The following is a 12,949-nucleotide window of genomic DNA, read 5'->3' as shown; positions in this document are numbered from 1 at the left end:
TCTCTCTGTAAAGAATTTCCCCCTGACGTCCAACCTAAATCTCCCTTCCCTCAACTTAAAACCATTTCCCCTTGTCCTGCTGTCACTCATCCTTTCAAAGAGTTGATTCCCCTCCTGTTTGTAGGCTCCCTTTAGGTACTGAAAGGCTTCAATGAGGTCAATGACTCATCCTTGACTCGTGCCCTAGGGAGGAAGCACACTTCCCTCCGGGTGGGATCAGGTCGACATAGTGGGCCCTCAGTTCCTTTTAGAAGAGAATCACCTATGACTATGACCTTCCTTTCTTTTCTGGAAGAGGTGGTCTTCAAGCGTGGAGCCGACCGCCTCTCCTTAGGAAAGCTCGGAGGCTGTTCCTTCACCTCGTTCTCAACCTCCTCACCCTCCAGTTTCAGGGTTTCAAACCTATTACTTAGAGGCACCTGAGGAACCGAGGTAGGTTGGGATGGGCGCCTGCGTTGACAAGGTGGGACCTGCTGCCATTCCTTCTCTCCTCTCAAGTCAGCTCTCTCGGTTTGACTACGGCAAGGGAGAGGGTCCACTACAGGCTGGGGGTTGCAATCTCTGCTTGTTTCTCGCAGAGAGTTACACCACTGATCTGTCTCCCTCTCACGCTCTCTAATGGTTCTTAACCTCTCTACCTCCTCCCTGAGCTCCATCACCAGGCTGAGCAGCTCATCCACCTGTTCGCACCTTGCGCAGGTGGCAGCCCTCCCATCCTCCCCAGGCAGCAGCAGGCTCTGGCACTCCCTGCAGCCAGAGACTTGAACCGCCACAGTTCTGAGCAGTCCATCCGTCTGGGTCGCCACAGTCACCTTGGAGCAAGCATGCCGTCTGGCAGAGACCATGTCTGAACTTGCGGTCTCCGGGTCAGCCAGCAGGAGAGCGGTCACCTGAGTGAGGACAAGAACACTGACATGTTCTGCCACAGGACCCACCTCCCACACCTACTGCTGCAGTAATGGGCAGCATGGGCTGTGCTCACACTCTGCCTTCCCTCCCTGTTAGCAGCGGGCAGTAGCACCCTTTTCTCACCAGGCACGTTAGGCCCGGTAGGTGGGCAGGAGCTAGCTCCCACCCTCCCAGGGGCTCCTTATAGCCTTGCGGAGAAAGGGTCAAGGTTAATCACAGAGATAAGAGTGAGCAGTGCCAGCTCCACCCCTGCTGTCTCAGCAGCCCACCCACAAGCTGCCAGCAGCTGCCAGCCCCCAGGACCGGCACAGTGCTTTTGTGGGTTCAAAAAAGTCCTAAAAAGAGCTTTTTGTTCGGCCTTTTTTGCTTTAGGTCCCTTCCCCAGTGCAGTCTTATCTGCCCTGAAGCTGGCCTCCACAGCAAATTTCCCCTCCTGAACGCGACTCTTCTCTGGTGGAGCAACCAATGTTTCTTTTGGTGCATCACTGTGATACGTCACTGGGCTTAGATTTTCTGAACTTCTTTTACTAGTGATGAATACAGACTATTCCTCTGGCTGAGATAGGTGACCCATCGTGCCACTGTCTGCGCTTTGGCTACCCCTGTTTTAGGAATGTAGGTCTGGTGTTTTACCAACCCTGAATCGGCAAGATGGTCATAACTACGATTTCATCTGTTTGGGTTATTGGCTCTACCTCCTGTAATGTGGAGTAGGCAACCAATAACTGATTTTTCAATCATACTGTATCTTTCTTCTGCTAAATGCCATACCTGAGACCAGAATCCAATGGGGGTCCGAACAGAACTCTGGAATTGCTACAGGCCACAGCCAAAGCCATCCTGAGTGACATGAACAGCTGGGAGGGTAGGATCGAATATATCCAATGCCTGGGCTTGTTTAACTGCCAGTTTTGCCTGTTGAAAAGCATCCTGTTCCGTTCTCCCCAGTCCCATAGTTGCCCCTTTTTTGTAAGTCTGTACAGCAGCTGCCTAAATGAGGTATAAAGAGTGCCAATATCCCAGTATACCTAAAAGCTCCTGCAGCTGCTTTGGTGTTGTAGGGACTGGGAATGCCTGACCCTTATCTATTACAGCACTGGGTAGTACTTTGGTCTTTCCTGACCAAACTACCCCCAGGGCCTTGCAGGCCTGGACCTTGCGCCTTCTGAGGATTTAAAGCCCATCCTCTTTCTTACAGATAGGTAGTTAATGAATCTGCTGTCTGTCCTACCACCTCCAATGAGTCGGATGTCAACGGGAGATCATCAATATAACGATACAAGATAACATTATTGGGTTTTCTCCAATTGCCAGGTCACGGGCCACTAGATTATGGCGAATGCACGTACTCCTGTGGCAGGACCTGAAAGGTCCACTGCCTGCCTCCCCATGTAAACGCAAACTGATCTTGCGATTCTTCAGCAATTGGAATACTGAAGAATGCACTTGCTAAATCTAGGACACAATGGTAGGATTTTATCTCCCTACATAGGGGGGTTTTGGTTCCTCTATCCAGGGAATCACAAGATAACAGAGCAGCCCGGCAGCTCTTGTGAGAGTGGCTGATGTGAAGTGAGCCTTGCCAGGGCAATGGCTCTGCATCCATGCCCTCTGCCTTGAAAAAGCCTATGGGAGACAGAGAGGAGGAGCATCACGTGGGCTGTTTTAATGAAGAGAAACTGTAAGCCACCTATTTGCGCGACTACACAGGGAGATGGGGTGGTATCTCGCTGTGAAGAAAGTGAGTGGAGACTCAGATAGAAAGCATGAATGTCCATGCCGCAGTTCAAGTCTCAGGCTGCAGAGGATGCCTGGCCCTGTCACTGCTGTCAGGAGGGCAGCCGGGATACCACCTGTGTGAGGTGTGAGCAGGTGGGTGATCTGCTCAGTGTGGTGGTAGAGCTCAAGGAGGGAGCAGAAAGGCTGAGGAGCATCCAGGATTGTGGAAAGGGGATCGATTGGTGGAGTCACACTCTGCCATCCCTATAGGAAGGGTATGGGGGAGATGCTCCTCAAGTAGTGGGGGATGGAGCGACCTCAAAGGCAGCGAGGCATGCAAAGAAGTTCCGGTTCGAGGCATCAAGCCGACTGCCCCTCGGCCTTCCCACCTTCCCAGGTGCCTTTACATAACAGCTATGAGGCTCTGGAGCTGGAGGGACTGTGGGATGTGGATGTCAGTGAAAGTCCACCCGTGCAGGAGAGGTTGCCCAAGGCTAGTCAGTCTGCTCCCTGTTTTGCTAGAGCATCAGTCAGGAAAAAAAAAAAGTTGTTGTCATAGGGGACTCCCTTCTGAGGGCCCGATATGCCACTCGGATCTGTCCCATGGGGAGGTGTGTTGCCTGCCTGGTGCCTGGGTGACAGATGCTTCCAGGAACATCGCTTGCATTGTTAAGCCCTCTGATTATTATCCCTTACTGGTTTTCCACACTGGAAATGAAGAGCGAGGCAAAAGAAGGTTCTCAGGTGATCAGAAGGGACTTCAGGGCTCTGGGAAGACTTCTGAAGGGATTGGGAGTGCAAGTTGTGTTCACCTCTGTCCTCTCAGTTGGTGACTGGGATCCACGCAAAAGGAGGAGGGTGGACACGCTGAATGAATGTCTTTGCGAATGGTGTCGTGCTCAGGGCTTTGGGTACTATGGCTTGGGATGCAGCCTTGAGAAAGGGGGAATGCTGACAGCAGATGGGAGCTGACTGACTAGAAGGGCCACAAATATTCTTGGGAATAAGGTGGCTGGGCTGGTTATAAGGGCTTTAAACTAGATATGATGGGGGAAGGGAGTGTACTAAGTGACAGAGAAGCGTGTGAGAACGCTGTCACCTTGAGAGGTGGTAAGAGAAAACCCCAGACTTGTGCTGGAGGTACTAGGGAGGGCTCCTCTGAGAAGGCAACAAGGCCAATAGCTAAGCTGAAGTGCCTCTATACCAATGCGTGCAGCATGGGAAATAAACAGGAGGAGTTAGAAACCGTGGCACAATTGGGAAAGTATGACCTAATTGCTATCGCAGAAACATGGTGGGATGAATCCCATGATTGGAATACCCTGATTGAGAACTACAAGCTTTTCAGAAGGGATAGACAGGGTAGGAGGGGTGGAGGAATTGCCTTCTATGTTAGGAAGTGGTTAGATTGCAAAGAGCTGTGTCTGAGGAACAGCCACAGTCAGGTCGAGAGCTTGCAGGTAAAAATCAAGGACTGGCCCAGCAAAGGGCATGTAGTGGTTGGGGTCTGCTACAGGCCACCTGATCAGCCTGTCGATGAGGCTTTCTTGCTTCAGCTGCAGGAGGTGTTGCGCTTGAGGGCTCTTGTCCTGATGAGGGATTTCAACCACCCGGATATCTGCTGGGAGAGTGGTGTGGTGGGTGGCAGACAATCCAGGAGATTCCTGGAGTTTGTGGAGGGCAACTTCCTGGTTCAGGTAGTAGATGGATCAACCTGAGGTGAAGCCTTACTGGACCTGCTGCTCACTAATTCAGAGGAGAGCGTTAGAGAGGGTAAGATTGGAGGCAGCCTGGGCTGTAGTTACTATGTCTTGGTGGAGTTTGTGATCTTGAAGAACGTGGGCCTGGCAAAGAGCTAGGACCTTGTGCTTTAGGAGAGAAAAATTCTGGCTGCTCAAGGAACTGTTGAGTGGGATCCCCTGGGAAACTGTCCTTAAGGGCATGGGTACAGAACAAAGCTGTCAGCTCTTTAAGGACACCCTTCTGAGAGCACAACTGCTCTCCATCGCTCAGCAGAAGTCGTTGAGCAGGGGAGGCAGGTGACCGTCATGGCTGTGCAAGGACCTGCAGCTTAAACTGAGAGAAAAAAGGGAATTGTACAGAAAGTGGAAGCAGGGTTGTGTATCCTGGGAGGAATACAGGGCTGTTGTCCGTGTGTGCAGAGATAGGAATAAGAAAGCCAAGGTGCAGATTGAGCGGAACTTGGTGAGGGATGTGAAAGATAACAAGAAGGAGTTCTACAGGTACATAGGCAGGAAGACACAGGCCAAGGAGAGCGTTCCCCCTCTGATGAAAGGCAACATGAAGCTGGCTTCCTCAGACATAGAAAAAGCTGAGGTACTCTATGAGTGCTTTGCCTCAGTCTTCACAAGTAATCAGGCTTCCCGTGTCTGCCAGGACTGTGAGCCTCTAGGTGAGGGTGTGGGGAGTGGTTTCTGTCCCACTGTAATGGTGGAACAAGTCCAAGCCCTCCTCATGAAACTGAATGTGTTTAAGTCCCCCTCTACTCGACTCTTGTGAGGCCCCACCTGCAGTGCTGCGTCCAGGCCTGCCCCAGGGCCCCCAGCACAGGAAGGATGCGGAGCTCTTGGAGCGGGTCCGGAGGAGGGCACTGAGATGATGAGAGGGCTGGAGCACCTCTCCTATGAGGAAAGGTTGAGAGAATGGGGCTTGTTTAGCTTGGAGAAGAGAAAGCTGTGGGAGGACCTCATTGTGGCCTTTAGTACTTGAAGGGAGTGTATAAACAGGAGGGGGAACGGCTGTTTGTGAGGGTGGATAGTAATAGGACAAGGGGGAATGGTTTTAAACTGAGACAGGGGAGATTTAGGTTGGATATTTAGAGGAAGTTTTTCACTCATAGGTTGGCGACACACTGGAACAGGTTGCCCAAGGAGGCTGTGGATGCCCCATCCCTGCAGGCATCCAAGGCCAGGCTGGATGTGGCTCTGGGCAGCCTGGTCTACTGGTTGGCAACCATGCACATAGCAGGGGGTTGGAACTAGATGATATTTGAGGTCCTTTTCAATCCAGGCCATTCTATGATTCTATGATGTGATTCTATAACAGCACTTTGCTGGTTCATGGTGAACTTGGTGTCCACCAGGACCCTCGGGACCTTTTCTGTCAAGCTGCTTTTCAGCTGGATGATCCCCAGCATAGAGGGAACAATTCATGGGCTTGTTCTTCCCCAGGTGCAGGACTTCGCCCTTTTCCTTGCTGAACTTCTTGAGGTACTTGTCAGCCTATTTCCCCAGCCATTTGATAGCCCTCTGGATGACAGCCAGATCTTCGGTTGTATCAGTCACTCCTCTTAATTTTGTGCCATCAGCAATTTTTCTGAGGTTACATTCTGCCCCTTCATCTATATCATGAATGAAGTTGTTCAAGAAGCCTGGGCACAGTATTGATCCTCTATGTCTTACTGGCCCCAGACTGGACTTGGCACCACTGCCCACCACCCTGTAGGGCTGCTTGTTTAGCCGTTTGAAACTGACCTCACTATCTCTCCATCCAGCCCATTCTTTATCAGCTTCACTATGGACACCTTATGGCAAATGGTGCTAAAGCTTTGCTTAAGTCCAAGAAGACTAGGTAGTTCTCAACTGTCCTTTTGACTGAAAAGCTACAGCAGGGCTCTTTCATAAACAAGTTGGAAGGGCCCAAATTGTGCTATGGAAACACTGGTTTACCCAGTTCCTACTGGAAGTAACACCCTGATTTGTTCTCAACACAGAGTTTCCATTTCAGGTGCAAAACTTTTCAATTTTGAAGACAAAACATTGGTGACAGTCTGATTTGAAATGGAGAATTCATTGTTTTCCTGTGTTTTTCTAATTTTTATTAATATATACATTATTCCACACAAAATTAAAATAATTTCAATTTCTAGGTGGCATGCAATTCTCTATGAGTCCTCTGTGTGACTGCACTGAAGTTCTGCCTTAGCGAACATCTTACACTTGTCTCATGTTAAACTGTCCAGTTGCATTTCTGTGTGTGTCTTTACATACATTCGGGGCAGTGGTGTGGGGACAAAATGTGTAATGGGCCATTTTCACTGGGCAGCTTGAGTGCAGCTGTGCTGGAGGAGGAAGGTGAAAGTCCTCGTGTGTGTACGTGAGATCTGTGCAACATCCCGTGAGCTCTGGCCACAAGTCTGGCCCCAGACTCTTTTCTGGAGGGGAACATGCAGTGGTTTAGGGATTGTCTCATCCATCCTCACAGGGACTATCAATTTGCTCATTCAATGAGTGGCTGAAGGTCAGGACTGCCACCTTTTAGAATGGTGGCTGACACACTCTTGCTATGAGTCAGGGTGTGCTTGGACAAGAAATCACCTACGAGATTCAGAAGTACCAGACTTAGCTGGTAGGAATAGAGGTGAACTAGGATATTTCATGTGAGTATCCCAGGAAAAGAAGGCAGCTGGTACCAGTCCTTAGGAACGTGGCACTGCACAGATCTCATGAGTTACTGGGGCAACGACAAACCTAGTGGTGCCAGAGAGATCCAGGTCTGAGGGGGAAACTCCAGGAGGAGGCTGGAAGGTGAACCTCTGCAGAAGGTGGGTGAAGAAAAGGAAGAGCTCCATTTTGGCAAGAGTCTCACCTGCACAGATCCTCCGCCCTGCAAAGAAGTGCAGAATAGACTGTAACAGTCAATTAGAGCTGGGGTTTTTTTGGTTGGTTTGTTTTTGTTTTTTTGTTTCTTTTTCAGTTCTGAGGTGCTTTATGCTGTAGGGGAGTGAATTTAGAGTCTGAGTCCATGGGTAAAGCTGGGCAATTCAAGTTAGCAGATGTAGGTGGAGAGAGAAAGAGAGGTAACGTCTGGGAAAAGTCTGGAATATCATCTTCAGTGAGAAAGAAAGAATTCCAGATGTCCAGTTCCCCTCAGAGCCCAAAGAGCAGAATAGAACATACCTGCTGAAAAAGGCATGAAAGCATCCTTCTTTACAAACTGCCCCTGCGAGTTGAGGAAGTGCTCAGGGTAGAAGGAGCACGGTTTCTCCCACTGGGTTTTGTCTTGCAGGACAGAGTTGAGCAAGGGGATGACATAGGTTCCCTGAAACCAAGGTAGAACAGTTATTGCACAAATAGTGGTGTTGTTGGGAGTGGTGGTGAATGCTGGAGCTGAAGAAATTTAACATATCAACATATAAACATACTGACATATTAATATATTAACATATTACCAGGGTAGCTGCTGCCAAAGTTGCAGGGAGAACCTCAGAGTGAGCGAGCATCCCAGGATGCAAGACAGACTGGAAAGGAAGAGATGTCATACTGGAGAGAGAAGGAAGGAAAGAAGTGCTGCTGGTGTCCTACCTTGGGAATGAAATAGCCTTTGATAGTGACATCCATGGTAGTCTCATGAGGCAAGTTCAATGGCAGGATATTAGCAAACCTCTGAATTTCATGTACTACAGCATCCGTGTATGGCATTTTAATTCGATGCTCGGTTCTTGGGGGGTTTGATCCGATCACTTGATCTATCTCTTTCTGGACTTTTTCTGTGAAAAGAGCATATGCATCATACACGCGTTGTTCAAATCCCTCTTTCCCCTGCTAGGAATAATGGGATAAGGAGAACTCGCTTTTTATTCAGCCCTGCTTAGGTTCAGGGCAAGGTGAGCTGATGAGAAGAAAGCCACTGAATGCCTAGTTTCCACTTACTCTGAATTTCAGGATATTTCATCATGAGCAGAAGGCCCCAGCGCAAAGTGGTGGCCGTCGTATCCATGCCAGCTGTAAACAGATTTCTCACGACCTCAACTAAGTTTACATCATCAAAAAATGTATTGGCCTTTCCATTTTCCTAGAAAAATAAAGCAATAATGTAATCAGCCAGTTAAATATTCAAGAACGAATTTTTTCATTTTGGAAAACAGAGAAAAAAATTCAGAGACAAATGTCAGGGAGGGATTAAAAGTGCAAAGCAGGAGGAAGATTTGAGGGAACGCCTTCAGGAGTCTGTAATAAGCTTGAAATACTGAATGCTTGGAGTGACCCTGCTGCCCAGAGGAACACACAGTCAAGTCATCTGAAGTAACCTGAAATTCAGGTTAATTTCAGTGTTAACAAGAATATTTTGAAATATAGGAAGTAGTCACTGTGTTAACCCAAGTGATTAAGTCAAGTTTTACATCCCCTAGGCAGACCATATCAAAGAATGTATGCATCCAGTAAAAAAGCTTGAAAGAAAAGAGAGGTGATATGAGGAGGCTGCTGGCATTCAATTACCTCTTGTTGTCTGACAAGAAAAGCATCAATAAAGCTCCTCTGGTCATTTCTGTCCAGGACTTTGAGATACTTTCTGAAAGTATCCTTGATAAAACCGTTGACTTCTTTTAAATTCTCAAGAAAATTTTTTTTGTCCTTCAGGAAGAATCCAAGAATGGGGAACATATTGTACAGCTGTAAGATGCATGGATGCAGAGGAAGAAAAAGCAGCTACTAAGTAGGTGTACCACTATTCAACAGTATATATCAACAAAAACCCCTACAGAAAATACTATACAGCCTTACAATCTTGTCACAAAACACTCTTTACCCACTCTCTTCCCTGCCCAAGTAAGTAAAATTGATAAAATTTATTCTCTCTCTAATATATAAATCACACTAGCTGATGGCCTAGAAATCCCATGTTCATGTGTATGTCTTGGACATAATTTCCTACCTCTCCACTCTTAGATTTCTTATCCCTCTCTCTCCAACTTGGTTGGAGTTGGGTGTCTCAAGAGATGTTTACAATTTAAGAGACAGTTGCAGACAATTCCCCAGTTTTGACATTGATAGGAAATAAAGGGCAACTTCTATCACCTGGGGACACTTTCCTTTTTTGGTATAGCATGTTCTTCAATTCTTCTTCATGAAGTGAAGCTACGCTCGCCCAGACTAAGAGAAACCCATATGCAGTACCAAAGGTCTGTTTCCTGCCACTTCAGGATGCATTTGTCACATACAGATAGATGAATATCAATGATCGGGAGTAGATGCACTGTTATCACTCCGTGTTGTGCATGATTTTGAAGAGAATCATTCAAATATTAATTACCGACACAGATGGACTTCCAAAAAGCTTCATATTTTCATTCATCAGTGACAGAAGTCTTTTGAATGTGGGGTCTTCATAGTCAAACCGCTTTCCAAGCAATATGGATACAATGACATTAGCAATAGCAGAATTCATCAGCTGACTTATCTCAAAGGGCTTCCCTAGCATAGGAAAAGATGATGCAGACAACACAATCAGTTTTTATTGTAATCAATTAAAATATAACAATAGCATGTAGAGCCTCATTGAAGTCTGGGAAATGATAGACACAGAGTTGGCTTCTAAGAAAGACGGGAGATTTTTTAAAAAGGAATGTAGTGATAGGGCAAGAAGTAGTGTTTTAAATGGAAACGGGGTATTTTTGGATTGGATATAAAGAAGGGATTCTTCACAATGGGGATGATGAGGCAGTGGAACAGGATGCCTGGAGAAGCTGTGGTTGCCCCATCAGTGGAGGCACTCAAAGCCAGGCTGGATGGGGGTTCTGAGCAACCTGGTCTAGTGAAAGGTTTCCCTGCATTTCCCAGGGAATTTGCAGTAGATCGGCTTTAAAGGTCCCTTCCAACCCTAGGCACTCTATCATTCTGTGATTCCATTCTAAGTCCTGCTATTGGTAACTAACCTAGTGACAAGTAATCCTGGATGATGCTGGAGAAATGTATATGTGCAGTGTATAGGGTGCTGTACATGGCATAATAAGTCCTTTTCCTCAACTGTATTGTTTTGTATCAAACTCTGTGTTTGACTTCCAGTACTTCAATAAAAGTTTTCATTTACACACCAGGCAATTGCCAGGTAGAGACGACAGACACAACTCATGTGTACTCATCGCAGCACTGCCTTTGGAGAATGATGTATCTCTGACAGAGCTCTGTATCTCTTCTTCCTTGATCCTTGGTATTCCTGAAAAGACTTTCTGAGAAAAGTCAGGTACATGCTATCAAATTAAGAATCTCCCTACCTTTCTGTGACTCAATTACATCTGCCAGGTATCCATACTCTTCTACAACATGATCTTCTATGGCCTTCTTTCCCATCCCAAAGTCTCTTAAGGTTGTAAGAGTAAATCTTCGCATCACTTTCCAGTTTTCTCCACGAGCAAATACAAGTCCTGAAATGGAAAATTAAAACACATATGTAAGAATTTAAGCAAAGAATCTTCATCTATACTGTGGTGCTTTCACACTGATGGACTGCTGAGGTTCATCACACTTCTCTTTCACCTGCACCTCTTGAAAAGGACGGGGGCAGAAAATATGAGAACAGCCCACTCACCTTTTCCTTTTCCTGTTTTTTCTACGATTGGTATTATAGGCCTCCCAGCAAATGCATCTGCATGATTCACCAAAGCTTCCTTCACTGTGTCGTATCCTGACAGCACCACCACTTTCCTCAGTCCCAGCTGAACTGTGAAGACTGGGCCATACGTTTCAGAAAGCTAGTAGAATGAAAAGAAAGAGGAAGAGGAAGATGTTTGGCAAAGCAAAAAATACTTGTTATTCAGCAGGCTCAACGTTCTTATTCCCACACGGCATTGGCTTTGCATTTGTTGTCCAAAATGTTGAGAATTTATGATGGAAGTGTTGGAGCTGCTATGAATTAAAAGAATCACAATAGGATCTGTAATCCTTAATTGGGTATTTGAATAAAAGATTTTCAGTGGGCCTAATTGTGTCTACTACACTGATTCTGTCACTCGTTGGAAATGCATAGCTAATCAAAATGAGATTGATTTCCAAGCTGGTAATACATCAGGGCACAAGACCTGCCAGAAACCCTTAGGTTTGCTGTTCATGGCTTTGAGGAAGAGTTTGGGAAGGGATGCCCAAAATCCTAAAATATCTGACTGATATACACTATTTTCCCCAAAGGCCTGAGTTTCCTGCTTCAGGTATGAAAAAATAAGCAGTGAGGTTTTTTCCTACTTTGCTCTGGGAAACCAGAATGTTTTCTCCATCAAGAGAGATATCAAGAATTTGTTTGCTGCCAGTTTCCCGATGACTGAGTCCAGCAAACAGCTTTCAAAAAGCTCTGGTCTCCTCCTGAATTGTTTCAGCAGTCCTGATGAAGTTTCTTTAGTAATAAGAGATCCAGGACTCCTCTCTTGTTACCCTTGCCTGAAGAGTGCTAACATTTCCTCTCTTCCACAGAAGTAGGTCAGTTCTCTCGATAACGTGTTTGGAAGCCAATTCTTCTGCACTACACAATATCATGTAGCAGGAACAGAAGTCACTGCAAAGAATAATACTGTTGGGTTTGCAATTTCCATGCCTTGAGATCTCTGTATCCCTTTCAAGAGGTCAGTGACGGTCTTAGAGTGAGAGCTCTAAGGAAAGGAACAACAGAAGTTACCTGTAGCATTGTCTGGCCGAGTTTCTTTAGGTCCATCATGTGCAGATTTCCAATGACGGGTAAAGGCTGTGGTCCTGGGGGGAATTTCACTTGGCTCCTCCAGAAATGTTGTGTTTTCAAAATCAGCAGGAGAATTAGGATTAAGAGTAAACCCACAGGAACAAGGCTGGCCCAATCCATTGCCTTTCAGCAAAACCTTAACGGAAGAGATGATAATTCAAGCAAGCTCCTACCTGAAGTTGTTTCAAGCAATTTTGGCACTTCTGCACCAAGATGTGCAGAAGTTGAGGGATGAGCTTCAGTTCTCAGAAGTGTCAGCAGTGACAACTCTCCCGCAATTTTACCCTCATAAAATACCTACTGGGCAGTACCAAAATGCACTAACTTCACGCTCTCCTGGTCACCTGTTTAATGAGTTATGTGTCAGTTAGAGTTTTACATTGGTAGAGATGTCTGGGGGCATAAATGTAGCAAAGGGCAACTCAAATTCTGCCTTGGACTTTGAGACTGAAACCAGTAGAACATACTAGAGACACTGAAAACTAGAGAAGTGTGTCTGCCAATGAGATGCAAGGGTCATTCCTTTCATTTAAATGCTCTGTTCTTAGGCATTGCTGTCTCATCATATTCTTTACAACTTCCAAACTTTCCTCAGCAGCTTAACCCAAGGATCTTTACTTCTTATCATCATAAAATTACATTCACAACTTCTAATACATCCACTAGTTCTTGTTCTCACTCCAATTTTCCCTCTTTGTCTCCAGACTCATTCCACTTCCTTCACCCCTCTTCTTATCTATTTCTGTCCCTCCTCAGGTAGGTTAGACACCTACATCCTTCTTGTCACTGCTGAGGTCAATGAGCTCAGTTCTTGGAGGCCTTTACTCTGACACTATCTAATCAGCCTTTGTCCAGC

At 46.4% G+C, this 12,949-nt stretch overlaps 2 protein-coding genes across 2 annotated transcripts in view; both read right to left on the bottom strand.

Moving 5' to 3' along the window:
* Nucleotides 1-7,202, bottom strand: part of LOC116236310 (cytochrome P450 2K1-like) — a 31,918-nt gene extending 24,716 nt beyond the window's left edge. The window contains exon 1 of the mRNA XM_090136633.1: nt 7,119-7,202. The gene's annotated coding sequence lies outside the window, so the exon portion shown is untranslated. The remainder of the gene's footprint in view (nt 1-7,118) is intronic.
* LOC116236312 (cytochrome P450 2K1-like) lies at nt 6,508-12,361 on the bottom strand. The gene is made up of 9 exons (XM_090136636.1): nt 12,034-12,361; nt 10,957-11,119; nt 10,643-10,792; nt 9,682-9,842; nt 8,868-9,041; nt 8,301-8,442; nt 7,953-8,137; nt 7,548-7,689; nt 6,508-7,254 (listed from the first exon to the last, which is right to left on the bottom strand). The coding sequence occupies exons 1-9, from the start codon at nt 12,211-12,213 to the stop codon at nt 7,067-7,069; spliced, it is 1,485 nt and encodes a 494-aa protein (XP_089992762.1). The 5' UTR covers nt 12,214-12,361; the 3' UTR covers nt 6,508-7,066.
* Between the last annotated feature and the right edge of the window lie 588 nt (nt 12,362-12,949).

The sequence above is a fragment of the Phasianus colchicus genome, chromosome 2, assembly GCF_987193195.1.
Source record: "Phasianus colchicus chromosome 2, bPhaCol1.hap1.1, whole genome shotgun sequence".
Lineage (NCBI taxonomy): Eukaryota > Metazoa > Chordata > Aves > Galliformes > Phasianidae > Phasianus > Phasianus colchicus.
This window is presented reverse-complemented; position numbering and strand designations above follow the sequence as displayed.

What these genes read in the sequence shown, in the direction of transcription:
- LOC116236312 (XM_090136636.1), bottom strand. Translation starts at nt 12,213, where the DNA reads ATGGATTGGGCCAGCCTTGTTCCTGTGGGTTTACTCTTAATCCTAATT. An exon ending in AAAAACAGGAAAAGGAAAAG is followed by an intron (nt 10,793 to 10,956) that starts GTGAGTGGGCTG and finishes TTTCCATTTCAG; the next exon opens with GACTTGTATTTGCTCGTGGA. An exon ending in TGTAATTGAGTCACAGAAAG is followed by an intron (nt 9,843 to 10,642) that starts GTAGGGAGATTC and finishes TTCCTATGCTAG; the next exon opens with GGAAGCCCTTTGAGATAAGT.